The following is a 26,770-nucleotide window of genomic DNA, read 5'->3' as shown; positions in this document are numbered from 1 at the left end:
TGCACCCTCAGACTTGCTGGGCAGCCCTTCATGGATTTAGGGGAGTGAATGGTGATTGCTTCCCTTTCCCCCTTAATTAATGGAAATAGAATTCTGTGGCATTGTTGTCTTTGAGTCATTGTCACCATCACTCCCCACCTCTGCCATACCTCCAATAAACCGAAGATGTAGGAGAATTTAGAACGACCACCACCATTCACAGTAGGATGGTAGAAGAGTTGTCTTATTGGAATTGATCTCATGTAAGCTTTATTAAAAACCATTTTTAGAAAAATGTATTTTATTTCAAAGACTGTTTCTCAATCTTTCTCTTTCAGTGCCCGAAGTGACGAAACCAAGTTTAAGCCAACCAACGGCCGCCAGCCCAATTGGCAGCTCTCCATCGCCACCAGTCAATGGTGGCAACAATGCCAAAAGGGTGGCAGTGCCGAACGGACAACCGCCAAGCGCCGCCCGCTACATGCCTCGGGAGGTGCCGCCGCGATTCCGTTGCCAGCAGGACCATAAAGTGTTACTAAAACGTGGGCAGCCCCCTCCGCCGTCCTGCATGCTCCTCGGGGGCGGAGCAGGGCCTCCTCCCTCCACAGCACCTGGAGCAAACTCAAACAACGCACAAGTGACAGGAACGCTGCTGCAGAGTGACAGTGGGACTGCACCAGGTGAGGAAGAGGTGTTGTGAATTGATTTCATGGCAGCTTGAAAGAGAGTGATCACTTCTTTTGTATTGCCTGGTATAAAGTCCACAAAAACCCTTCATTAGATAGACTCTTGGGATTACTCAAAAGACGGGAGAAGATCCCAGTGTGAAATGTGTACCAGCACTTCTCTTCTGAAACTGGGTTTTAGCGTCCAGTATGTGCTCTTGGCATGAGAAACTAATGTGGCTGTTGTTTGTCATCACCATGTGGGACTTTTCTTCTTTTTTACACAAGTGCATTATAAATTTGAGCCTCCATAGTTCCAGCTGTCACCACAAGTGTGTGCTCAGAGGATAATTAGAGGTGGGGCTAGTGCAAAGACTTGTTCTGAATCTTACTTGCCTATGTTTATGTTCTCAGAATGCTGGAAGTATAGAGAGAATCGTCTCTTAGATTACTGTGTAGAATCTTGGGGTGGGGGGGAAATACCAAATAATACCATTCTGTAGTTTTTTATTAGATTTTTTTTTTGACTCATTGTTTCTTTAGAGGATTTTGGGCTTTGTTAAAAACTGGGCTCCTGGCTGGCTCAGTCAATAGAGCACACAACTCTTGATCTTGGGGTTGTAAGTTCAAACCCCACATTGGATGTAGAGCTTACTTTAAAACAAAACAAAACAAAACAAAACAAAAAAACCCTAGATGTAGATATATCTACAAGGGGGGGCTATAAATTTTGATAGTTTTTAATAGATAAATGTTAAATCAGCTAATAGCTAAGAACCTCCAGACATCACCTCTTCCCCTTCTCTTTTTTTTAAAGCTTATTAACAGATTTTCGCTTAGCTCTTAAAATATCTTTTGAGGCTATACTAAAATTCAAAGCTTAAACATAATCAAGCCTTGGCAAGAACAATGAGTTGGTTATTGTTAACTGTAGCACACTTTATTCTGAGTTTAAACATGGAATTGCCTTAGAAAATTCTATCACCATCTCATGTGCAGAGTAAGGATGTAAAGAAACCTCATGGTTATGGCTTTATGCAGACTTTTCTGTGGTGGCTGGCAGGCCAAGCCCAAAGCAGGCAGGGAAAAGCCTCATGGCCCTTCCCTTCCTGGCCCCTTAAAAGCAGTTGCAAGGGGATCCCTGGGTGGCTCAGCAGTTTAGCGCCTTCCTTTGGCCCAGGGCGCAATCCTGGAGTCCCGGGATCGAGTCCTGCGTCAGGCTCCCTGCATGGAGCCTGCTTCTCCCTCCTCCTGTGTCTCTGCCTCTCTCTCTATATATATATCTAAAATAAATAAATAAATAAATAAATAAATGAATCTTTAAAAAAAAAAAAAAAGGCAGTTGCAAGAGGAAGTACGTGAGGGGTGGTCACATCAGGTGGTTCTGCAGTCAAATCTACCCAGGCCTGGATGTAGACATGAGTCCAGTGTGAGTCAGACTCTCTCGTTTGCATTCTTAAAACCAAGGAGACCCCGGAGTCTTAAGATTTTGAGATTCTCTGCTTTCGTACTCTCATATGGCTCTATGTAATATTTTTTCAACCTTATATTGATTTAAGGCTTCTTGGTTAAAGTAACTAAAACAAATTTAGAAGAAATTACTGGGTTAAAAACATGTCATTTTTCTTCCCACCAAATATGATAAATTCCACCAAAATATGTGCTGAGCCAGACTAATTTATCAGATTAAGTTCCTTGGGCACTTAGAGACTGATTCATGCTTGTCTGTCCCAGCAATCTAGCTGGGTGGGCATTCATCATTCATCAGATGCTTACTGAGTAGCAGTGCACTGGCCACTATGTAGAATTCAAACGTTAGCAAGAAGGGTCTCTGCCTAAGAGGAGGAGCTTTGGGGGGAGTCTCTGTGCTAATGTGGGAGAAAGTAGATGTGAACACAGTACCACAGCACTAAGCAAAACAGCTCTAGACAGGGAAAGGTTATTTTTCAGGTGATGAACTAAAAACAAAACAAAACCCTCATAGAAGAAACGGCACTTGAACTAGGCCCAGAAAGATGGGTATATTTCAGTATATGAATCCAAGAGGAGAAGCCAGTAGCTGCCAATGTGGAACAGTGCCAGGGTGAGAGGGCATAAGTTGTGGACTGTCAAGTAGTGTGGACATAGAAAGTAGTGGAAGATAAGACTAGAAAAGTCTGTTGGTCCCAGGTTGTGCAGCATCTTTATTGTGTGCTAAGAAACCATTGGGAGCTTCCCCTATGGCAGTGATCTAATTGAAGGTGTGCTTCAGAACAATTACTCTAGCCAGGAGTGTTCAGAGTACATTGGAGATAGAAAGCAAGTTGAGGGTGTTACTACATTATCTCAAGATCTAAGAAGGCCCTTCTCTGTCAATAGGAATGACAAGGGGACAGCTTTGAGAAATGTGGTGGAGTTACACTTAGCAATATAGCAACCTGGCAAAATGAAAGAGAAGAGATGACTAGCCGAAGCGTGACGCAGTTAACCAAGACAGGCAACTGGGTAGAGAATTGAGTTTGTGGGGAACTGTATGAGCTCTCTTAGGGGCAGTTTGAGCTTGAGGTGTTAATAGAGCATGCATGTGTAGCTGTGATTGATAAGATAATCTCTTTCCCAGAGTCAACCCTTGGAGGTGCTGCTGCTTCAAATTATGCAAATTCCACTTGGGGCCCGGGAGCCTCCTCCAACAACGGCGCCTCCCCCAACCCAATTCACACCTGGGACAAGGTGATTGTAGACGGGTCTGACGTGGAAGAGTGGCCTTGTATTGCCAGCAAAGACACTGAGTCTTCTTCCGAAAACACCACCGATAACAACAGTGCCTCGAACCCTGGCTCTGAGAAGAGCACTCTGCCAGGAAGCACCACTAGTAACAAAGGAAAAGGGAGCCAGTGCCAGTCTGCAAGTTCTGGGAACGAATGTAATCTTGGGGTCTGGAAATCTGACCCTAAGACTAAATCTGTTCAATCTTCCAACTCTACAACAGAGAGCAACAATGGACTAGGAAATTGGAGGAATGTGAGTGGTCAGGATAGAATTGGACCTGGCTCTGGCTTCAGCAACTTTAACCCAAATAGCAACCCATCTGCCTGGCCAGCGCTGGTCCAAGAAGGAAATTCTAGGAAAGGGGCATTGGAAACGGATACTAGTAATTCCAGTGCACAGGTTAGCACAGTAGGTCAGGCATCCAGGGAACAGCAGTCAAAGATGGAAAATGCGGGTGTTAATTTTGTTGTCTCTGGCAGAGAACAGGCTCAAATTCATAACACTGATGGACCAAAAAATGGAAACACTAACTCCTTGAACTTAAGTTCACCAAACCCCATGGAGAATAAGGGAATGCCCTTTGGAATGGGCTTGGGGAACGCCTCCAGGAGCACTGATGCCCCTTCACAAAGCACTGGAGATCGAAAGACTGGGAGTGTTGGATCTTGGGGTGCAGCTAGGGGGCCTTCTGGAACTGACACAGCCTCTGGACAAAGCAATTCTGGAAACAATGGGAACAATGGAAAAGATAGAGAGGACTCCTGGAAAGGAGCTTCTGTTCAGAAATCATCTGGGTCAAAAAATGACTCTTGGGACAATAACAGGTCTACGGGTGGGTCCTGGAACTTTGGCCCTCAGGACTCTAATGACAACAAATGGGGTGAAGGGAACAAAATGACATCTGGGGTCTCTCAGGGAGAATGGAAACAGCCGACTGGGTCTGATGAGTTGAAAATTGGAGAATGGAGTGGTCCAAACCAACCAAATTCTAGCACTGGAGCATGGGACAATCAAAAGGGCCACCCCCTCCCTGAAAACCAAGGCAATGCCCAGGCTCCCTGTTGGGGAAGATCTTCCAGCTCCACAGGAAGTGAAGTTGGAGGTCAAAGCACTGGAAGCAACCACAAAGCAGGAAGTAGTGACAGTCATAATTCTGGCCGTCGGTCATACCGGCCCACACATCCTGATTGTCAGGCTGTCTTACAGACTCTTTTGAGCCGAACTGATTTGGACCCCAGGGTGCTCTCAAACACTGGCTGGGGCCAAACTCAAATTAAGCAGGACACTGTGTGGGATATTGAAGAGGTGCCAAGGCCTGAGGGGAAATCGGACAAAGGAACTGAGGGGTGGGAGAGCGCTGCCACACAGACCAAGAACTCAGGGGGCTGGGGAGATGCACCCAGCCAAAGCAATCAAATGAAGTCTGGATGGGGGGAGCTCTCAGCCTCTACAGAGTGGAAAGACCCCAAGAACACAGGAGGCTGGAATGACTATAAGAACAACAACTCTTCCAACTGGGGAGGCGGACGACCAGATGAAAAGACATCTTCTTGGAATGAGAACTCCAGCAAGGATCAGGGGTGGGGAGGGGGACGCCAGCCCAATCAAGGATGGACTTCTGGGAAGAATGGTTGGGGAGAGGAAGTTGATCAGGCGAAAAACAGCAGTTGGGAAAGTTCTGCAAGCAAACCTGTGTCTGGGTGGGGAGAAGGAGGGCAGAATGAAATTGGAACTTGGGGGAACAGCGGGAATGCAAGCCTAGCTTCCAAAGGTGGGTGGGAAGATTGCAAAAGGTCTCCAGCGTGGACTGAGACTGGCAGACAGCCCAATTCCTGGCATAAACAGCACCAACAGCAGCAGCAGCCACAGCAGCCACCGCCACCACAACCAGAGGCTTCTGGTTCATGGGGAGGCCCCCCACCACCACCTCCAGGCAACGGACGACCTTCCAATTCCAACTGGAGCAGTGGGCCACAGCCAGTAACCCCTAAGGACGAGGAACCCAGTGGTTGGGAAGAGCCATCCCCACAGTCAATTAGTCGGAAAATGGACATCGATGATGGCACTTCAGCATGGGGAGACCCTAACAGCTATAACTACAAGAATGTGAATCTGTGGGATAAGAATTCCCAAGGGGGCCCAGCACCTCGAGAACCAAACCTGCCTACCCCGATGACCAGTAAATCAGCATCAGGTAGGCAATGGCTGCTTCTTGCGGGTTTGATAAACAAAAATCCTAAATTTTTATTAAGCTGCATTTATTCCTTGGCTGTATTCTAGAAATCTTTCTACATTAACCATACTCTACTGTGAACAGAAGCTTTCTTTTTATAAAATGATAGTGAAAACAGATGCTGGTGGTACCTTTCAATGTTCTTTCTTGGCAAAAGGAGAAAAAGATGGCATCCCTGTGGTAGTCTCCCAAAGTTGGTAGGGTTTTTTTTGTTGTTGTTGTTTGTTGTTTGTTTTTTTAATTGTATTGGTCTTGCAGAATCCAAAAAAACGTATCTTGGGCGCTAAACAAACCATGCTCCAGATTTAAAAATGAAGAATTAAAATAGTAGCAGAAATGGACCTGATTTCCATTCAGTTTCTACTCAGGAACATATCCTCTGTGTTTCTTCTTCCCTGGTGAAGGGAGGTATTTTGTGTTGTTCTCGAAGGGGCCATCAGAATGCTGTAGCATGGCTGGGATCTGGAAGATTTCAGTCGTTTTCCAGATGATTTTTAATGATCACCTCTGGTAGTGGAGTACTTCGTATAAGAAATTATTTTCTCATGATCATTAGTTGCCCAGAATTAAACTTTCTTCTTCCTCTATTTGGATAGAAATACCATACCTGGTAAATTGAAAGTAGTGCTAGTAATACCATCGTTGGCATTGTCGACTTGAATGTCCCCATAAAGCATATAATTCAACAAATTAAGGGGATGCACTGTTCAGGTGGTTTTTTGTTTTTTTCTTTCAGTTAGAATTAATACTTCGTTTTCCACTCCTCAGATAAACCTAGTGTTCGGTGAATGCAGTTATGGCCACTTAGAAAATGATTGCTTTTAACTAGTTCTTTTTTTTTCCCTCAAATATTGAAAAGAATGAGGAAGAAAATAAAGATTGTTCATTAATTCCCTATCTAGCACAAAACCTGCTAAGATGTGAAAGAAATTTATTAGCCATATAATGAAAACCTTCAACTGTAGGGAAAATCAAAATGTAATAAATAAAAGAATCTTAGCCCCTAGGGTCTCTTCCCACACATAATGAATCTCGTAGCATTTTGTGTCTCATTCAAAAGTTTTCTTCATACCTATAGCAAAATATATCTTATCTTTTACAGATTTTACACAGAAGAGATTGTACTATATACACTGTTCTTCGCCTTGCTTTTTCCATCATACTTTAAAACTTTCCATGTTAGCACATACATTTTTGTCTTTTATTTGCTTTGTGTACAGTATTTATTTCATGGGTGACATAATTGGTCTAACCAATGACTTTATGATAGATATTTAGATTGCTTCCAAATGGTTTCCCACAGTGTTACAGTAAGCATTGTTGTACCTATAATTTTATGTACTCTACAAGTATATCTATGGTATAATTTCGGCAGTGGAGTTACTGGGCCAAAAGTTAAAGTGACAATGCTCCCTGAGGGTGGAACCCATTCATATTTCTGCAGACAGAGCATAGGGAGAGCCTGTTCCTCCCACCTTCACTCCCCACTCCCTGGATATTAGGATGTTTCATTTAACAGATCATTCTTAGAGACCCATTTTCTTTCTTTACAGTCTGGAGCAAAAGCACACCACCTGCTCCAGATAATGGTACTTCAGCTTGGGGTGAGCCAAACGAAAGCAGTCCTGGGTGGGGCGAAATGGATGACACGGGAGCATCGACCACGGGCTGGGGGAATGCACCCTCCAACGCTCCAAATGCCATGAAACCTAGTAAGTGTACAGCATTATTTGGGAGGGAGCCTCCATTAATTTGGGGGCCAGACATTTTGGTGAGGGCTGTTCTAATGTTTCAACTACTGTTTGAAGAGATTCAGGACCATGACCCTTTAATAAATGATTAGTACCAAATGGTAGCGACTTAGCTTTTCATATGTTAACATGCTTAGAGTGAACTAGAAGTCCTAAGTTAATTTTGTTGATTTTAAGTTAGGTTTAGTATCTGGCCAGAATTGAAATGTTGACGTGGTGCTTTTTTTGCCAGTAACTTAAATATTGCTCACCATTCCTATTTTGCATTTCTGCTCCTTTGTTAGTATAATTTAAAAAGACTTTCCTGGCTTTTAATGTGGGACACAGTCTCTGCTGCTCACTGACTTCATCGTTCTGTTTCTTCCTCATCCCTTTGTCTCTCCTCTCATACTTCCACCCACGTAGAAGCATTTAAGGTTTCTTGAACCCAACAAAGATTTGTTCGTTTGAGTTTTTAATACAAAGCATGTCACTCTTATTCATAAATCATTGAAAGTCTAAGCTATACTTGATCCAGCTGGCAATGTGTAGTCACAGTAATTTGCAAAACTTTGTAAACCAATGCTATGGAATGTCTCATTGGATGTTCCTTGGTTGAAAAATTCAATTTCGAGTGCCCATTTTCACTTGTTTGTCGTTTTCTTAAAAAGTATTCCAGCATCTCTTTTCTGCCATATTGCAGACTTAAAAAATTATCTTTTGATTTAAAAATGTGGTCATAGTGAATGCTCAAAATTTGAGCAAAAATAATAAATTCTGTTGTCAATTTTATTGTATGATATTTATGACTCTTATAGTGCCACATGAAGAAGTACAATCTTAGTTAGCTATATTCTAGAAATTCATTCTTGTGTCTGTGCATTTAAAAAATTATGAATCCACTTCATAGAAATAGTTTTACAAAGACATGATTTCATCATGATTTTCACTGTAAAATTGGTTGTATCATCATGGGAAATACCACGCTGTAGACTTGAAATAGATCCAAAATGGCTGTTGGAAGACATTAGCCAGACCCTTGGCACAAGGAGATACTTCAGCAGTATTGTCGGGATTTTTTTGTGTCTTTCCAACCTTAGAATCACTCTTCCATCACAAAACCTTCACAGTTTAAAAAAGTCTTCTCTCCTTCAAGATCGTATAGTTAAAGCTATAGGTATACTTACCCTTTGTCTGGGTAATACGAATGTGGAAGGGGCTAGAATATTGGCCTCGCCACAGAGGTGGATTAGATAAGATCACAAATACCCTAAAATGCTGCATTCATAAGGACTGATCATTGTGATTATTGTAATATGTAGCTATTGCATACGATTCGTTCATTTTTTTCTTAAAGATTCCAAATCTATGCAAGACGGCTGGGGGGAGAGTGACGGTCCAGTGACGGGAACTCGCCATCCCAGCTGGGAGGAGGAGGATGATGGAGGAGTCTGGAACACCGCCGGCTCTCAGGGAAGTGCTTCCTCCCACAACTCAGCAAGCTGGGGACAAGGAGGAAAGAAGCAAATGAAGGTAGCCCACTTTAGAAATGATCGAGCTTGTTTCTTTGTTCTTAGAAGGCAGAACTGAGAATTTTCTCATGGAAGGAGTCCCTGAAGTCCTAAGTAAGGGTGAAAATATTTTCTTAAGAGCAAATAATTACTTCCTCTTTACTCCTCATCTTCCTTCCCCATGACCTTGAAACCTCAAACTACAGAGCTGTTGCTGTGAGTAAAATGGAATTTTCAAAGACAGGAGATTTTTTTTTTACTTTTAGTTTCCATATGATAATAATTCTTTGGAAGCTTTCAAGGCACATTTTATAAATGTTTTATGCTTTTGCATTCTAAAGCCAAGGAAGTCCTTAGGGTAAGTCCCCATGATATATAGAAGAAAAACCAAAGAATGACAGCTTTTCCAGTGGCAATCAGCATGACTGGTTTTTATCCGATTCGGGAGATTCCAAAACCCAGAATCATTCTTCCAACAAAGTGAAGTGCCAGTACATAACCCTACTGTAGCAACCAAATGATTTATCTATATCCTGAACCAGGTTGTGTTGTAAAGTCACTTTCCAGGGCTCCTGAGTGGCTCAGTTGGTTAAGCATCCGACTCTTAATCTAAGAGTTGTGAGTTCAAGCCCCATGTTGGGATCCACGCTGGGTATGGAGCCTACTTAATTAAAAAAAAAAAAAAAAGGAATTAAGTTGTCATTTTCCATGTCTTAGAGCAACGCCGTTTCTCCTTTGATTTGCATAATTTGATGAGGACTTTGGTTTCAGTCTAGAACAAGTCTTTGAACCTGAACCGTTCTCCCAGCAGAGGCATTCTTTCCCTTCTGCAGAGAAACTGATGAAAATTAGAAATAGGCAGTCACATATTTAATTTCAACATGGGAGCCTTGCTGCCCCATGAAACACTTCACAGTGAATATTGTCCTGGTTTCAAATACCAAGTACTGTCCTGGAAGGTCTTCAGTCAGCTAAAGGGGCTATGCCTTTATCCCCTTTGCTGTAGGATATTAATGTTGTTCTGCATACAGTAACTTGATAGCCTAAAAACATAGGTTGTTTATGTTGGAGGCATCCTGTTTAAGCAGCTAGTTACAATTTCCCTTCTAAGGATTGCTTTGCCTCCCCCTAGTCACAGATGGAATTAATCCATAAAATTCTCAGTATCTTTGTACTCGCCTGTTATCTGGCTTGTTGTGGCTTTTTTTGTCATTTACAAATTCCCAACAAGACAGAAAAAAAGACAGTTGAGGAATACTGCTGATTGACAGAAGTGAGTGAAGGAAAGGTGCTGGCCCACTCAGGTGGCCCTGAGACATAACTGATTCAGCTCAGTTGAAATTTGGCGTTTCTGCTCCACAACTGACAATTCTGACCTTTTGTGTCCAAGGGCCTTTTTTTTTAAACTGATTGTGATCAAAGACAGATAATGTAAAATTTACCATTGTAACCAGTTTTAAGTGCACAGGCAGTTCAGTAGTGGTGAGTATATTCACGCTGTTGTGCAGCCATCACCACATCTAGCCACAAAACTTTTCATCTGCAAAACTGAAACTGTTTGTATTAAACAAAAACCATCAATTCTACTCTCCCTCCAGTGAGGGCTTTTTTGACCTTAAAACCTGTGACTGAACTTAAGTGAACTTACTCACTTTGAGGAATAGTAAAATCAACATAACAAATATCAAAACAGAAGTTTTTATTTGTAGAATGTACAAGTAAGCAAAGCCCCATCACCCCATCCCCACCAACTCCTCATCATTGTTCCACCTACCTTCTCCATAGAAGTAAAAGTGAAGCTGGTGTTGGATGTCCTATTCTGGGGAGAAACTAGTTTGTCCCTTAAGAAACAAAAACTCAAGGGCTCCTGGCTGGCTCAGTTGGTTAAGCATCTGCCTTTGGTTCAGGTCATGATCTTGGGATCCTGGGATTGAGCCTCGTGTAGTACTCCCTGCTCAGCAAGGAGTCTGCTTCTCCCTCTCTCTCTCCCCTACTTGTACGTGTGTGCGCTCTCTCGCTCTCGCTCTCTCTCAAATTAATAAATAAAATCTTAAAATAAAACAAAACACCAGCTAACCAAGTATATTTCCAGTTCTAACTCAGTGTGACGAATCAAATAAGAATGAAAATATAGATAGAACTAAAGCTTATTACTCTTTCAGACTAATGGATAAAATATCAAAATAACCAGTTAAAGAGGGAAATTTGGGCTCAGAAAGGTAAACTGTTGGTTCTGCATTTTCAATCAGTACTTAAATCTAACTGATAAGAAGTGAGATAAAATAATTTGGATCTGAGGTTATGTATTTCATTTCTGTAGTGCTCACTGAAAGGAGGAAACAATGATTCATGGATGAATCCTCTTGCCAAACAGTTTTCAAATATGGGATTGCTGGTAAGTTTCATTTTCTTTTATGTGTAATACAGCCCAGCTTTTACTTTTAGTACAAATGTGAAGACCGCTGCCATTAGAGTACAACATTACAGATTTAGAAACTGGTTAAACAGTGTTTCTGATTTGGATTTAGCAGTATTTGTCCTCTGTTCTTTTATTCTTAATGAAATACTCCAATATTTAAAGGCTATGGCTTTTGAATTTGTAGTCCTTGTGTCCTTTTCCTTAAGCGGTTAGGGGCAGAAAGAGCCAGGCCTTAAAACTTACGTAACGTACCCTAATACTGTACCAGTTTTTGTATTACAGTTTTGAAAACGGCAGCAACAATAAAATAAGGAGGGGAACTATTTGTAATTAATTATATAGGGAATTCTTGTAGGATTTCTCTCAATCTCTCTCTCTCTCTCTCTCTCTCTCTCTCTCTTTAAATCTCTTGGGAACATTGTGGGACACCCCGTCCCTAGTTGCCAAAAGACAGATAGCTTGACTTGGCTGCACATTTCCAGATTTGATGACTGGACAAGTCACGAGAAGAGGTTGTCATCATTTGGCTGACACTCGTGGAATTTGATCCTGAGCCGACTGGAACTTATTTCTCTAAGCAGCTATTTAGCTATTGCTCTGTCCATAGAGTTACTGAAGCTAATTCTATGTGAAAATTGAATGTGGGAATATAGACACCATAGGCAATCAAATTAGTCACATCATCAGTGATCTTGTCTTCATTCCAGTATAAGGTTTATATCAAAGGACCATGTAGAGTACCAATAGTATGCCACAACTCTCATGTAAATAATGCCATTTTTTTTTATCTCTCTCATACAGATGTTGCGAATTCAAACCTTTAATCCTCCCTCCCTGTTGCTTCTTTTTCAGAGTCAAACTGAAGATAATCCAGGCAGCAAAATGGATTTGTCTGTAGGTGTGTATCACTCTACTAATATGAATGGGTATATTGTGATTAATGATGTCATATTGGATCCCTGCTCAGCTTGAGTTGGGATGGGTGCCATTCAGCAGACATAAAGGACCATCCTGGACACTAGGTAGGGGTTGAAAACTCAAATAGTTGCAGGATCCAGGAAAGTAACGAAATGAGTGTCATGTACCAGGTATAAGAAATTGGGAGTTGGAGGCCACTGGTTAGCTGTCGGGGGAATATGTACCATCTCCAGGATAAAGGAATCAGCCTTGCTCTGGCCTTAACAGTTGTTGCCATGGAGAGTAAGGGTTCAGCTTGGTCAGAGCTTCCAGTTGGCGAGCGAGGCCAGAAATTCAGACATAAATTGACATCCTGATTCTTAAATATTGGAAACTAATTCAGATTTTAAAAACTAGTGTGTGGCCAAAGTATGTCTGTGGCCCTGCCAGACTCTGTTCTCAGGTTGGTAGTCCTGTCTGCACTGGAATGTTTGATTTTTGACGAGTTCTCCCACCCTAAGTGGAGCAGTTGCCATGTCAGCCCTTAGTCTGTGGGATCGTCACCATGATGCTATTACTCACCTTGAGGTGATAAAAGAATCAAACCAAGGAAAAAGGAAAATAATCCTAGGTCATAAGGGAGATAGTCTGATCTATGATATTTTAAAATCTAAGAGTGACGAAAAAATGAGTTTCCAGGGGCACTGATCATGTCAGTGTATAATAGCAAATTTCCAGAGCTGTGAAGAAAAGGAGTAGTAGTCATGGTACTTGGGAAATCTGTTGTTCTTAGAGTTCTCAACTCTAAGTTTTAAATTCTAGGGCAACAGCTATGCCTCTTAGGCCTTTTTATTCTCAATAACTGTGTCACAGCCCCACCCATTTATCTAGCAGAAGCTAAAACAGCAGCAGGAGACAAACTCTCACGAAGTGCATTTGATTTTATGAGTGAGTTGTAGTCATCAAACATGTCAATAACCAGTGGAACTATTTTTTTAGTCAGATTTTTACCAGGTTGGCCCTAAATCTCTCTTTCAATCTTCCATTGAAAACAAGCTACAACCGACACAAGTGTTTTAAGAAGGAACAAAAGGATCCACACGTGCCCCTGGGGGCCTGAACCAAGAAGATCCCTCATGGTCTTATGCCCAGCACCTCAGGGAGAAGAATGGGACCGGTACCCCCCCACCCCCATCATGAGGGAGATATTTGTTCTTGAAACTTTCACTTCTGTGTTACTTTTCAGGGAGCCTTCCAGATAAAAAATTTGACGTGGACAAGCGAGCGATGAATCTCGGGGATTTTAATGATATCATGAGGAAGGATCGATCTGGGTTCCGTCCACCTAATTCCAAAGACATGGGAACCACAGATAGTGGGCCTTATTTCGAGAAGGTGAGTCAAATCCTTTAAGATAATTCATGCGAACCACTTTGGTTCCCATTTGTTCTTTTGATAATTGATTCCAGGAGGAAGCACAGAGTCACTGAATTAATTAATGAGCAAAAACATAAACATCACCTGCATTTAAGTGTTGGCATGAAAACAGTTGATGTCAACAGGTGACTAGGCAGAAGCTAGAACCATCTGTCTTTAGTATGTGAGTATTATGAAGAAGGTCTGAGTTTTTAGAAATTTTATGAAGTTTGGAAGGGGGAAATAAATGGTCTGACTTTTTATAGTGGGAATGCGAAATGTGTGGAAGAAATTTTAGAGACCAATTTATTCTGCTGCTATACAGTGAGAAATTAAATTTGGGATATTGTGCAGATAATTCGTATCTCCCAAGGCCTTCCCTTCTAGCTTTGTTAAGATGTTCCAGAACTTTCTCTTTTGATGTTTCTAAGAGAGTTCCTTTGTTCTTTCTCCATTTCTCTAGTGACCTATTTTGAGTTATAATGGTATACTGTTCAAATTCTCAACCTGATTTATAGAAGTCATGAATACCTATTTGTTTTTGATTCTTGTCTTTCCAATTGGAGGAAATAATTCCTTGATGCAGAATACTGATTTGTCATGGCCCTGGTCTTCAGAAAGCAATAAAAACCAAAAGTTTGGGCAGCCTGGGTGGCTCAGCGGTTTAGCTCCGCCTTCAGCCCAGGGCGTGATCTTGGAGTCCCAGGATTGAGTCCTACGTCAGGCTCCCTGCATGGAGCCTGCTTCTCCCTCTGCCTGTGTCTCCCATGAATAAATAAATAAAATCTAAAAAAAAAAAAAAATTAAAAAAAAAGTTTTAGATCTGGCAAATTTTTGACGTTACTGATAATGCTGTTTCAGGCAGCAACAGATTCATAAGATTACTCTGGCTTTTGTTTCAGCAGCCACATAGAGTAATCAATATTAGATACATAAAAATTCAGAGTCTGGCAATTTTTATCTTAGTGCAATGGACAGAATGTGTTACTTAGAGGATAAGAAAAAATCCATATCAGAGATGACAGATGGTGTCTGTTGGGCCAAGTGTGATGACTCTGATCAGATCCAAATTCCATCCTCGTTTATTGCTAATACACTCTAACTCTGTTTGTTCCTAGTGTTTCTCTCTTGTCCCTTCTTGCATTCTGTTGCTTCACTAACCAACACTCATTGTGATTGGCTAACTCCTACTACTTTTCAGCTGACTTTGCCTTTCTCCAATCAAGATGGGTGCCTTGGGGATGAGGCTCCCTGCTCTCCCTTCTCCCCTTCTCCCAGCTACAAGCTGTCTCCCTCTGGTTCCACACTACCCAACGTCAGCCTTGGAGCAATCGGCACAGGGCTCAACCCCCAAAACTTCGCTGCTAGACAAGTAAGGAGGCCTCTCAAATTTATAACTGCTTGACTGTGGCCTTGCCTTGGCCCTGGTCTGCAGTTCATTGCATCATTTGTCTGTCTTGGGAAATTTGTTGATTACTGAATGCACAGAATGATACTAAGTATAGGCTTTAGATCTCTCAGCCCGTAGAACCCATCTCTCTTCATATTTTCTCAACATGGATTTTATTTTAAATTTGTTTCTTTCGTCTTCTCATTTTTGGTCCTAAGTTCACATTTAAGAAGTTAACTAATAAACTGGCTTAGGAAAATGTTAAGGAGGCTACATAGGTACTTTACGTCATCTAACTTAGCAACGAATTTGCCATTCTTGACATTAGATTGAATGGCAAGTGATACTTTTGAAGTCCTTTTGATTTAGTAAAACTTCTAATTAGAAAATAGCAGCAAAACTAGTAAGAGTAAATACTTGAGTTTTACAGCATCTTAAAATCTAGTGTCTTTAAGTTAAAATACAATCATTACCCAGGCAGAGGTAATTTGATAGAAGAGCTTTGGGAAGCCTGGATGTTACTCAGACATGGTGGTTCCATCTAGCCTGGAGCTGCCCGTTTCATAGGGGTGGCCTCAGTCCTCCTGGGAGGGGCTCTGCACCAAGAGCCAAACTGGCAGGGCTGGCCCCTGAGGCCCCCTCACCTTCATAGGCCTGATGCAGCACTGCTGGCCTCTGTCCCCCCACAGCAGCTCCAGGGTGGTTGCCGGGGAGAAAACCAGGAATTTGGAGACAATTCCCTTGTGAATGGTGACTGATGATATATTCCTAGCCACAGTACTGTGACCACTGACCTGTCACTGTGACTCTCACCTTAGGATGTCATGGAAGGACATTTAATTATTATATCTATTTTGTTTCCACATGCTGACTTTCACATTACAAGTGAAAAGATATATAAAACACCTTTAGTCCTCCACACCATAGTCCTCCAGGTGCACACAGGTCTTTCATATGCTTTCTGATTATTGCTTTAGCACATTTTAAAAATGGATCATATAATGTCCATGTGTTCAGTTGGTTTTTCTAGTTTGGGCGTTACGGGTAATTTCTTGTTTTCTTTTTTTATATTTCATTCTTTTTCTTAATGTTTCCACAGAGGACATAGACATGTATTGCTTATATAAACAGAGAAGAAATAATTATATCCATGGTTTTGGGCAGCTCATTTGTTTCGGACTGAGGTATAGAAAATATAAAACAGTCCTACCTCTCTTGATTAATGATGATTACAGACGCCTACAGGATTGCACATTTATCAAAAGCCTTTAGTATATAATTTTTAGTATAATAGACCAGCCATAGTAGCCAGCACTGGACTCTAAGAAAAGATCATTCCTCTTTGGGTGTTTTTAATCCTAAAAATGGATTGCTACAAAGTCCATTGTGAATCTAATGGGTACACGTTTTATGTAAATATGGTCATGGTTCTTTTATGCCATTTTCATGCAGACTTAATATACTTCATAATTAAAAATTAAAATGTAAGATTTTTATTTTCAAGTGACAGATTTTCAGTCAGTTTGGAAATAGTTGAGGCAGATATCACCAATAAATACTAGGATTCAGGTCACTGTAAAAGGGTTTTTATTTAGGGGCTTTATATACAACAGTGGAGCTCTAGGAATAACCGTATTTTAAAAAATGGAAATAACCAGATAAACATTAACATATGTAGAAGCCATAAACTTATATAGAAGCATTTGATGACCATTTTCCTAATTTCTAAATACAGTTTTTTAAAAAAATTGTGTGTGATTGCCACTAAATGTATTACTGTGCAGAATAGTCAAAAAAATGAGTAGCAGTGCCAACATTCCATATTTAAAAAGAGAGAAGGTGTTTTTTGATAGATTCCTGTTGACTCATCTGTACTATTATCCATATCAGACATATCTATCATTGGGCTTGATATGACTTTAGAGACACTTGATAAAGATAACCTAAAACCTCTGGGCGATGGGGCAGCATGACATCTGTCCACTGAGAATGTGCAGTAGGGCCTAATTTTTAAAAAACTAAAAAAAGGCAAATTCCTTCTAATATTTCTTTCCAAAAGAGAGGTTAGAATTTAATATGGTCCTCACAGAGCAGTTTTGGACTTTTTAAAACATGAATTCTGGCAAGGACTTCAGCTACCAGAAATCCCACCATCCAAGGACCCTACCATGAATCATTAGCATCTGATAACTAGGTCATTACTTTGATAGTAAAGTGTGAGAATGATTTTAGCAGAACATTCTCAGCGAAACAGACATTCCTGTGTTCTTGAGAATGATCAGTAGGGAAGCTGCCAACTATCAAGATCTCAGAAAAGTTAGAGCCAAACCATGTCACCTTAGAGTGACAGTTTGATGATTATTAGTAAGACGGGGGAAGTGGAGACATTATAGCTTGTAGAATTAAAGGTCTTTTCATGTTTAAACAGTCTTTTGGGAGATTTAAAATTCATGGTGGATCTTTGATTTTGTTATATGAGATATACAGATTTTGATTGCCTTTTCTACTTTACGTTCATAGCCATTTTTATTTTCAGTGCTTTTAAGTTCATTAATTTCCCAGTAGCAATCCCTTAATCTATTTTGAATCATTAAACCATTGGGGTATCTTTAGTGTTCTAGAACTTAATGGTGCTGTTATAGAATTCTTTAAAATTACCTTAATCCACACCATGTCAGGGAGAAGATGGTGACTTCAGTTCAGAATACATATACTTGGTATAAGCAGTGGTGCAGCTGTCTTCACTAAGTGAGATGTTGTCAAGTATATAGAATTGGTGGGTCATGATGTTTTGCATCCTACAGACTAGGATTTTACTAAGTTCTAGGACTACAAAGAAGGAAAGTATTAAGCTGATGGTGGAAAGACAGAATGGAAAATGAATATGACTTGCTGATGGTTGCTATCAAAGAGTGTTGAAAGCGTTTTGAGAACATACAGGTGGGCTCAGTTAATTTGAATATGAAATGAGGAAGAAGGTTTGGGGAAGACTTCCTCTATAAGGATGACCTCTGAGCTGGGCCTCAAAGAGGCCCAGTGAAGATGGTGGAGAATCTTTCCTCAGACAGAGGGAACAGTATCAACTTGTCAAATACAAATTCTTTGCTGAAAGGGTTTTTCTTGGCTTAAAACAAGTCCGAACAGAAGGGTCATAAAGCCCAGTTTTCTATAGCTCTTTGATTAGAATAGTCTAGAAGTGCTCCAGTGAGTTGGTCCTCCAGAAATCAGGGAATTAAGCTTATTTTTAACCAGACTAATATTCATACATTGGAATGAGAAGTTACAGGTGAGTAATGGGTTTTTTGGTGTCCCTGTAATGGTTTTTCACTTTTTGCCTTTTCTGCTTTTTAATTTTATTTTTATTTTTTAAATCTCACTCTTGATTTAGATTTTATCACCTAGCAAAGAAGGGGTCAAGCAGACCCAGACAAGAAAGGGTGTTCGGATCTGGAGTAATGTTCCCATGGACGTAGGCTACAATTTGGTGGCACTGATTCTGTGATTGAACTAATCAATCAGTTCGGAGATATTAATGTCCTAGTGTTTAGCTGATATTACTTAGAAGCCTGCATTTATACTCAGGTGCCTTTCAAGATGGAGCTCAGATTATTGGACTTGAGAATAAATTTGGTGAATTTATTGTTAGAGAAAGAGAAGTTGAAATAAACATTATATTGCCTATACCTTTCAGTTACAAAAAGAAAAAATAGTACTTTTTTAAAACATTTGACCAGATTTTACCCTTTCAGTTATAGAGTACATCAGACTGCAGGGGTGGTGGTGCTATGTGCATGATTTCATTTGAATAATTTTCCCAAGTATTCCAAGACCAGGAACTTTTCAGTTATAAAATTCTGAGATTCCATGGAACACAGGGTATACTTCTGAAGGATAGAAAACCAACTGTTTCTTTTTTGCATTTTCTTACATTAACAAAAAGCCTTACTGTTGCTGTTATATTTACAGGGTGGCAATCATGGTTTGTTTGGAAATAGCACAGCACAATCGAGAGGTATGCACACACCAGTGCAGCCACTAAATTCTTCTCCTAATCTCCGGGCGCAAGTGCCTCCCCAGTTTATTTCCCCCCAGGTAAGCAATTTTATGTTTCCACAATTCAGCAATAAAGCCCATCCAGGTAGTTACCAGTTGCCAACTGGAAGATTTTGTGGGCCTAAAAGGAATAATAGTTACCTAAATGTCTAAAGTGTAAAGAATCCAGATCAAGATTTTTATTTATTTAGGGGCACCTGGGTGGCTCAGTTAAGCATCTGCCTTTGGCTTGGGTCGTGATCCAAGGGTCCTGGTATTGAGTCCCATATTGGGCTCCCTGCTCAGTGAGAAGCTTGTTTCTCCCTCTTGCTCTGCTGCTCCCTGTGCTTGTGCAGTCTCTTTTTCTCTCAAGTAAGTAAATAAAATTTGTTAAAAACCAAAGATTTTTATTTATTTATTCATTTTTAAAGATTTTATTCACTTATTTGAGTTCCTAGGTCTCCCCCACTCTATGGAGACAAAATCCTGGGAGTTGGGAACTAGTCACCCCGTGGCGATTTTTATCAGCACCCTAAAGTTTAGCTACTGTTGCCATAGATAATGTGGTGTTGGGCAAGAGTTTTCAGCTGAGTGGCAATGTAGGAAAACCTATGTTTTAGAAAAATAACAGTGACAGTAATGTAGAGATACGTTTGAATGGCAGACTTACTGGAGCAAAGGAGCCGATTACAAAGCTAGCACAAGAGTCCAAGTAAGGTGGTGGCAGTGAGAATTAAGACGCTATGACAGGCACAGGTGGCCTTTGTGTTGTGGAATATTGTGGTCTGGTCACCAGTCTCCAGTCTCTTCTGACTCGGCATATCAGCAGCATCTGACGTAGTTGATCACGCCCTCCCGACTGAAGGAGGCTTTCATTCATTTGGCTTTTGGACACCTTGTATAGTCATTTCCCACCCACCTTTCCTTGTCCCTCTCCTTTACAAGCTCCTCCTTACCTCCCCAACATTCAACATCAGAGAGCTCCAGTCTGAGCCCTGGACCCTCTTCTCAACATCCTACAGCCACTGGCTGGGTGATTTCACCCAGTGAATGACTCTAAATACTGACAGTTCCAAGATGATGTCTTTAGCCCAGATCTCTCCTCTTAATTCCACAGACTTCTGGCCATCTCTATTAGGATGCCTTATAGGCACTTCAATTTGGCATATCCAAAACAGAACTTGTGATTTCCTCCCATATTCCCCTCTAAAACATCATCTTCCTCCAAGTAAATGGCACTCCCGCCCTGCAGGTGCTCAGGCCACAGATCTTAGTTAGAGCTAGTGGGGAGTCCCCTCAGCTCACATCCAGTCCATCAACAAATCCCCCTTCAGAACTCTGTCCCGAATCTGGTCATTTTCTACTGCCTCCTCTAACATGACCCAAGGCAGGGAACCACTGTTTCTCTCTCAGAAATGGCCTCCGGACTGGTCTGGCTTCATCCAGCACCTGCCTGCCTCCAGTCTATTCTCCACTCAGCATTCTGACCGAGCCTCTCAAACCACACGGTCCAGGGTAGCCCTCAGCCACCTGAGCACTTGAAATGCAACCAGTGGAACTGGAGAACGGAAGCTTTAACTGATTTAAAGTTAAATAGCCACACCTGGTTGGTGGCTACTGAATGAATAGTCCAGATAGGAAGCTTTTGTAGCATCACAGAAAGCTAAAGGTCAATCATGTTACTACTTTGTCCTCTCATGACTCCCTCTCTCACTAAGAACACAAAGCCAGCTCTTTACTGTGGCTCTCGATGCTCCTGGTGTCCCACACACACACACCTGCCACCCTCCCTACCGTTAGATCTGGCCTCTCCAGTCAGCTCGCTCTAGGGCACCAAGCACTACTGCTCTTCTCGCAGGTCTCCATGGGGCGCCATCTGCACCTCCTTCAGATCTGCTGCAGTGGCACCTTGTCAGAGTGGCTCTCCCCAGCCAAGCTGTGTACAGTACGGCACCAGCACTCTTGGGCTTCCCAGTGGCAGAGTCTGTGTCTGCTTTGTTCACTGCTGGATCCTGAATATCTACAAACTGTGCAGGGCACGTATTTTGAGTAAATAGATGTCAAGTCATGGGAAGATGCATTTCAGAATGGTTTAAAAAGTAGAATTGTTAGGAAAAGCATAGTTAACTTAGTCTGAGACTTAAGGGCTGCCAGTCTCTTTATGGCCAAAGTATCTGCTCTGTGTAGAAAAGTATTTGTGTTCTATGTTTTTGAGATTTGTATATTTAGCATAATGTGGTTAATGTTTATTTGATGCATAGTGGGGGCAGAATATTAAACAATGGAAACTTTGGTTCCCCCCCCTCACATTTCCATATTTTAAAAAACAAGGCACTTGAGTTAGCTCAAATTTTTTTTTCTTTACGTAAAGGCAATATACCACACTTAAAGTTTGGATAATGGAAAAATTTCTTCCAAGAACCCCTGACCCCGATGCAATGATAGGGATTATTTTTACAAAATCCACTATTCAGACTGTTCATGTACAGGCATGCTTTTCACATAATGACATTCATGATCACTGTATCCTGCTGTTTCTGTTACCTTTCTATCATACTTAGTATTTTCCCTGTTACAATGTAGTTTTCCTGTTGATCATTTTTTTTCAATATATATATATTTTTTTCCTTATTAATGTGAAAGAGAGAAAAACAGAGTGAGAGCAGGAGCTGGGTGAGGAGCAGAGGGAGAAGCAGACTCCCCACTGAGCAGGGAGCCTGATATGGGGTTTGATCCTGGGAGTCCAAGATCATGAGTCCAAGATCATGATGTGAGCCAAAGAAAGGCAGACGCTTAACCAGCTGAGCCACCCAGGTGCCCTTGTGGATTATTCTTAATGAAGAAGGTATAATGTTCTATCAGGTAGACTTATTTTGACCTCCTGAAACATTCTCTTCCCCATTATTGGATATTAAATTGTTTCTAATTTTTCAGTTATAAATAATGTAATAGAGAAACCTTTATCCATAGATCTTTTTTTAAAAATGTTTTATTTATTTATTCAACAGAGAGAGCATGCATATGAGCAGAGGGGAGAGACAGTGAGAGGGGGAGAAGCAGACTCCCCGCTGAGCAGGGAGCCCAACATGGGGCTCAATCTCAGACCCCAAGATCATGACCTGAGCTGAAGGCAAACACTTAACCAACTAAGCCACCCAAGCGCCCCATCAGTAGATCATACATGCAATCTTGTACATAGATCTGTGCCCACATTATTTCCAAACTTAGTTGCCCAGAATGAAATTTATAGGTCAAGGGACATGAACACTTTAAATTTTTTGATAAATAATATCAAATTTTACATCTATTTTAACTGCCTTATTAAAGGCAGTCAGGGATGCCCGGGTGGCTCAGCGGTTGAGCGATTGAGCGTCTGCCTTTGGTTCAGGGTGTGATCCTGGAGACCTGGGATCAAGTCCCAGGTCGGGCTCCCTGCATGGAGTCTGCTTCTCCCTCTGCCTGTGTCTCTGCCTTTCTCTGTGTGTCTCACGAATAAATAAACAAATCTTAAAAAAAATAATAATAATAAAGGCAGTCAGATTTAATGTGAACATAGAAAGAAGATATTGGAACACATCTTTAAGATTTGTTACAAAGAAAAAAAAAAAGATTTGTTACAGATGTTCCAGGTCTTGGGTTTCTACCTTGCCTTTTTCCTCCTGTTGCTCAAATATTCAGAAAGTAACATATTCTATCAGGCTTTTGTCTTGCTTTAAAATTGCTGTCATTTTGCACCTGCAGTGCTTCGTTAAATGCCATATTGACTCCAACTAGATCTTCCCTTTATCCAACCCAGCTGGAGATTGAAGGGCTTTTAAGCCAGAATAATTAACTCCCTGCTATGGGAATGTGCAAACCTGCACTTTAATTACTCTGCAGCCCAAGCATGAGTAGCCATTTGCCAGAAGCCTAGTGGTGCTTCTCTCTGGTCCTTTTGTATTCATTGGAGAAGGACAGTGCATGTGTAGTCTGGGGAAGTGAAAAGTTGGGTAAAGCTAAACAGGAAGTCCTCAAAGATAACCTTTATAGTCTTTATGACTGTCAATTTATGGCACATGTGAGATGCTAGCATTCAAATTAAATTTAAAGATTAAAAACGCCTTGTGTTAACATTTCTTTCTAGTCTTTTCTGTATTTGTCTGTCTTGAAACAGTATAGTTTGGTTTTGCCTTTTATGTAACAAAAACATGCAAGATATAGCCTTCTCTGACTTTTTTCGCTTAATAGCGTTTCTAAGATTTCCCCCTGTTGATTTGGGCAGTTGTGGTTCATATAGTACTCGGTTCGGTTACATGAATACACCATCATTTATCTCTTCCACTACCAGTAGACATTTGGGTAGTTTCCAGATTTCTGCTATTACGAGCAGCGCTGCTATGAATATTCCTATATTTGTCTCCTAGGATGAATTTGTTTCCTAGGGTACTGATGGATCATACGCATGTTTTACTTTGAGTGGTGGTTTCTTTAGCTAATTTCAAGGGAGAGGAATATTGGAGGTGGGCGGGAAGAACGGGCTCTTGGCAAAGGACAGCATACATTCTCAAGACTCAAGAGAAATGGGTTGATCAAGAGACTAGTTGATTTGTTCAGTAGAGTTTTTAAAACTGAACTTAGAAGTGGGAAGAAAGGAAAGCTCAGACAATGGCTATTTATTTTGGAGGCCAGCAGGTTGGAAAACAAAATAAGCAGAGTAGATTTCCCATGAATCATAGAGTCTTTTCCCTTTAGAAAGGAAATTAGAAACAATGCTGATGGCCTAGGAATAGCACTATTCCATAGAAATATAACACAAACCACATAATGGAGTATAAAGTTTTTGGTAGCCACATTTCAAAAGATAAAAGAAACAGGTAAAATTTTTTTTTTATTTTATATATGTATATATAATTTTTTTTTAAGATTTTGTTTATTTGACAGGCAGAGGGAGAGGGAGAAGCAGGCTTCCCCTTGAGCAGGTAGTCGAATCTGTCTATGGGAGCTGAAGGCAGATAGATACTCAAGGCTTCGCAATTTAAAAAATTTTTTAAGAGAGAGAGTGTGTGAGTGCAGGAGGGAGAAAGAATCTTAAGCAGGCTCTACACCCAATACAGATCATTATCTGAGCAGAAATCAAGAGTTGGATGCTTAAATGACTGAGCCACCCAGGTGCCCCAGATTGAAATATTTTTAAAAGAAATCTCTACACCCAATGTGGGGCTCAAAGTCACAACCCTGAGATCAAGAGTTGCATGCCTCACCAATATGAGCCAGCCAGGCACCCCATGAATATTATATTTTAACTTATTAACAAGTCACTCCACCAGATTCTTTTCTGATCTGTTATTCAACTTGTTCCCAGTTTGTGTTTCCCTATCTGGTCATTGATGGGAATTGGAGTTGATAGAGCTGAGGATAATCTAGTAGTATGTCAGTAAAAATTTCTTTCTGACTTGAAAGTGATTGGGCTGGGAATAGTCATTTACTAATCCACACAACTGTTTTAGCATTTAGCCTATATTTATACATCTTGTCTAAAACAAAGACAGCTTGTCAAATAGTTTGTCAAAATAGAGATTTTGACAACTGTATCTTCTTATAATCCAAGATTTTTTAACTAATTGATAAAATGAGTTAAGACTTTTGAGCAAATTTATGGTTCTTGATTTCTTAGGTGCTCAAAAAGCCATCTTTTTGATATCTAGTCTAGAATCTAGCCTAGAATTGGTACCAAGTTCATCAGTGTTTAAGCCACTTTATTTATTGTTTCAAAAATTATTTTAAAAACTTCCCCATTCTCCCCACTTCTTGTTGGGGAGAGGTGCCCACCTTGCTCATAATACTCTGGGCCTCCTGCCCTTTCTTCCTGGCAGCAAACCTATAGAGAGGATTGCCCCATTCTAGTTACTGCTGGCTAAGTTTGTAATTCGGTATCAGGAAGCTTGCATTCTCCAAGATCAGCTTTCTCAGTAGTAAAGGGGATATTTTGGCCCCACATGCCTTCATCTTGTCTTAAAAATTCATGATTTCTGCAAGAAAGAGGAGGGGTTATTATTAAACTCCCCTTGAAGATCCCCAGACTTCCTCAAAGATCACAGAAGGTCTTGGCGATTCCTTTCACAAATTCTTTGTCTGTTGTAGGATTTAATTTGTCTTAACCCTTTTGGTTGAACGTCTTTGTTCTTAACGGAGAAGACAAAAGCTGTAAAAATTTTATTTTCACTTAATTTAACTTAATTTCCATTTAATCATTTAATACAAATTTAAGTAGTCTAAAGCAGTGATTCTTTTCCTAGTCACCAGAACCACACTAAACCAAACTCTGAAGGCTCTTTTAATCTGCCTGTTGTTTTGCAAGTCTCCATTTATTTTATGTTGCAATCCCCCAACATGACTTACACATACTCATCCTCGCTTGCTACCCTTACTTTCCATCTTTTGAAAATACCCCTTTAAAATTTGAGTCATCAGAAAGCTTTCATCAGAAGACCCACTGGGTCTTCCCACTGTATCTTTCTTTAGCATAACAGAGTTAAATTAATGCTCTGAGTCACCATCTCTGCCACATTCTCAAGAATACTTGCCTACCTTTCCTTTGATACTTTCTAGTCTAGAAACATCTAGGTTTAAATTTCCTGTCCAGGGCTTACCAACTCATTTTATTCCAAGATTTCAGCCACTTTCACTTAACCTATCAATGCCATCATTTGGGGAAGTATTTTGGGTTAAAGTAACAGTTCTCCCAGCTGTTTCCTCTCTACTCTCTAAGAGATGCTGAGGGTTGCCAACCAGTGAGAACACTTGTTTGATTTTCTGTTTTAACAGTTGGACGCTTAGCAGATGTGAGCTCAGAGCAAGCACACCACCCCTGTGCATTGTGCCTTTGCACCAGTTTTATGGCCAGCACGAGGGACTTGGTATTTAAGAAAAAAAAAGTAAAAATTTTAATAATAGTCTTTAAGCACTGATTATAGGTTGAAACGATAATTTAGATATATTGGGTTAAATATATATATGTTATTGGGGAGCCTGGGTGTCTCAGTCAGTTAAGTATCTGCCTTCAGCTCAGGTTATGATCCCAGAATCCTGGGATCAAATCCCATGTCAGGCTCCCTGGGGAAGCCTGCTTCTCCCTCTGCATATATCTCTGCCTCTCTCTTTGTGTCTCTCATGAAAAAATAAAATATTTTTTAAAAATTAAATCGTTTTAAAAACTAAATCTTAAAAAAAAATAAGGTAAGTTCTAAGATCATAAAATATATTACAATTCAGCCCAGCTGCTTAAATATAACATAGGAGAGCAAAACCTATTTTAAAATATAATAGAAAAAAAAAAAGGGATCCCTGGGTGGCGCAGTGGTTTGGCGCTTGCCTTTGGCCCAGGGCGCGATCCTGGAGACCCGGGATCGAATCCCACATCAGGCTCCCGGTGCATGGAGCCTGCTTCTCCCTCTGCCTATGTCTCTGCCTCTCTCTCTCTCTCTGTGACTATCATAAATAAATAAAAATTTAAAAAAATTAAATAAAAAAAAAAAAAAAGAAAAAAAAATAAAATATGATAGAAAAAAAATAAAAAATAAAATAAAATATGATAGATTTTAATTGACAGTAAGCTAGTGTGAGAGTTGGGAGTTAGTATGCAAGCATCAAAAAAACTGAGATCTCAGTCATTGTTAATAAAAGTCTGGCTTTTAATAGTAATGCTAAGTTAGTGATGGTCAGGTCTACTTGTTATTTGACTACTCTAGAAAATGACTTTCTGAGCTCTCCA

General features: G+C 40.7%; 1 protein-coding gene across 15 annotated transcripts in view; it reads left to right on the top strand.

Moving 5' to 3' along the window:
- Positions 1 to 26,770, top strand: part of TNRC6B (trinucleotide repeat containing adaptor 6B) — a 241,986-nt gene that overhangs the window by 193,904 nt on the left and 21,312 nt on the right. For 4 of the 15 annotated variants that reach the window (XM_026017289.2, XM_072741229.1, XM_072741218.1 and 1 more), the window contains 9 exons: positions 318 to 659; positions 3,244 to 5,586; positions 7,179 to 7,337; positions 8,713 to 8,888; positions 11,187 to 11,261; positions 12,138 to 12,183; positions 13,429 to 13,577; positions 14,800 to 14,970; positions 18,955 to 19,080. In XM_026017289.2, coding sequence (XP_025873074.1) covers positions 318 to 659; positions 3,244 to 5,586; positions 7,179 to 7,337; positions 8,713 to 8,888; positions 11,187 to 11,261; positions 12,138 to 12,183; positions 13,429 to 13,577; positions 14,800 to 14,970; positions 18,955 to 19,080 — 3,587 coding nt within the window. The remainder of the gene's footprint in view (positions 1 to 317; positions 660 to 3,243; positions 5,587 to 7,178; positions 7,338 to 8,712; positions 8,889 to 11,186; positions 11,262 to 12,137; positions 12,184 to 13,428; positions 13,578 to 14,799; positions 14,971 to 18,954; positions 19,081 to 26,770) is intronic. The other 11 variants (XM_026017290.2, XM_072741222.1, XM_072741223.1 and 8 more) reach the window with 3 other exon arrangements.

The sequence above is a fragment of the Vulpes vulpes genome, chromosome 16 (genome assembly GCF_048418805.1).
Source record: "Vulpes vulpes isolate BD-2025 chromosome 16, VulVul3, whole genome shotgun sequence".
Lineage (NCBI taxonomy): Eukaryota > Metazoa > Chordata > Mammalia > Carnivora > Canidae > Vulpes > Vulpes vulpes.
The sequence above is the reverse complement of the archived record's forward strand: the minus strand, read 5'-3'. Positions and strand labels throughout refer to the sequence as shown.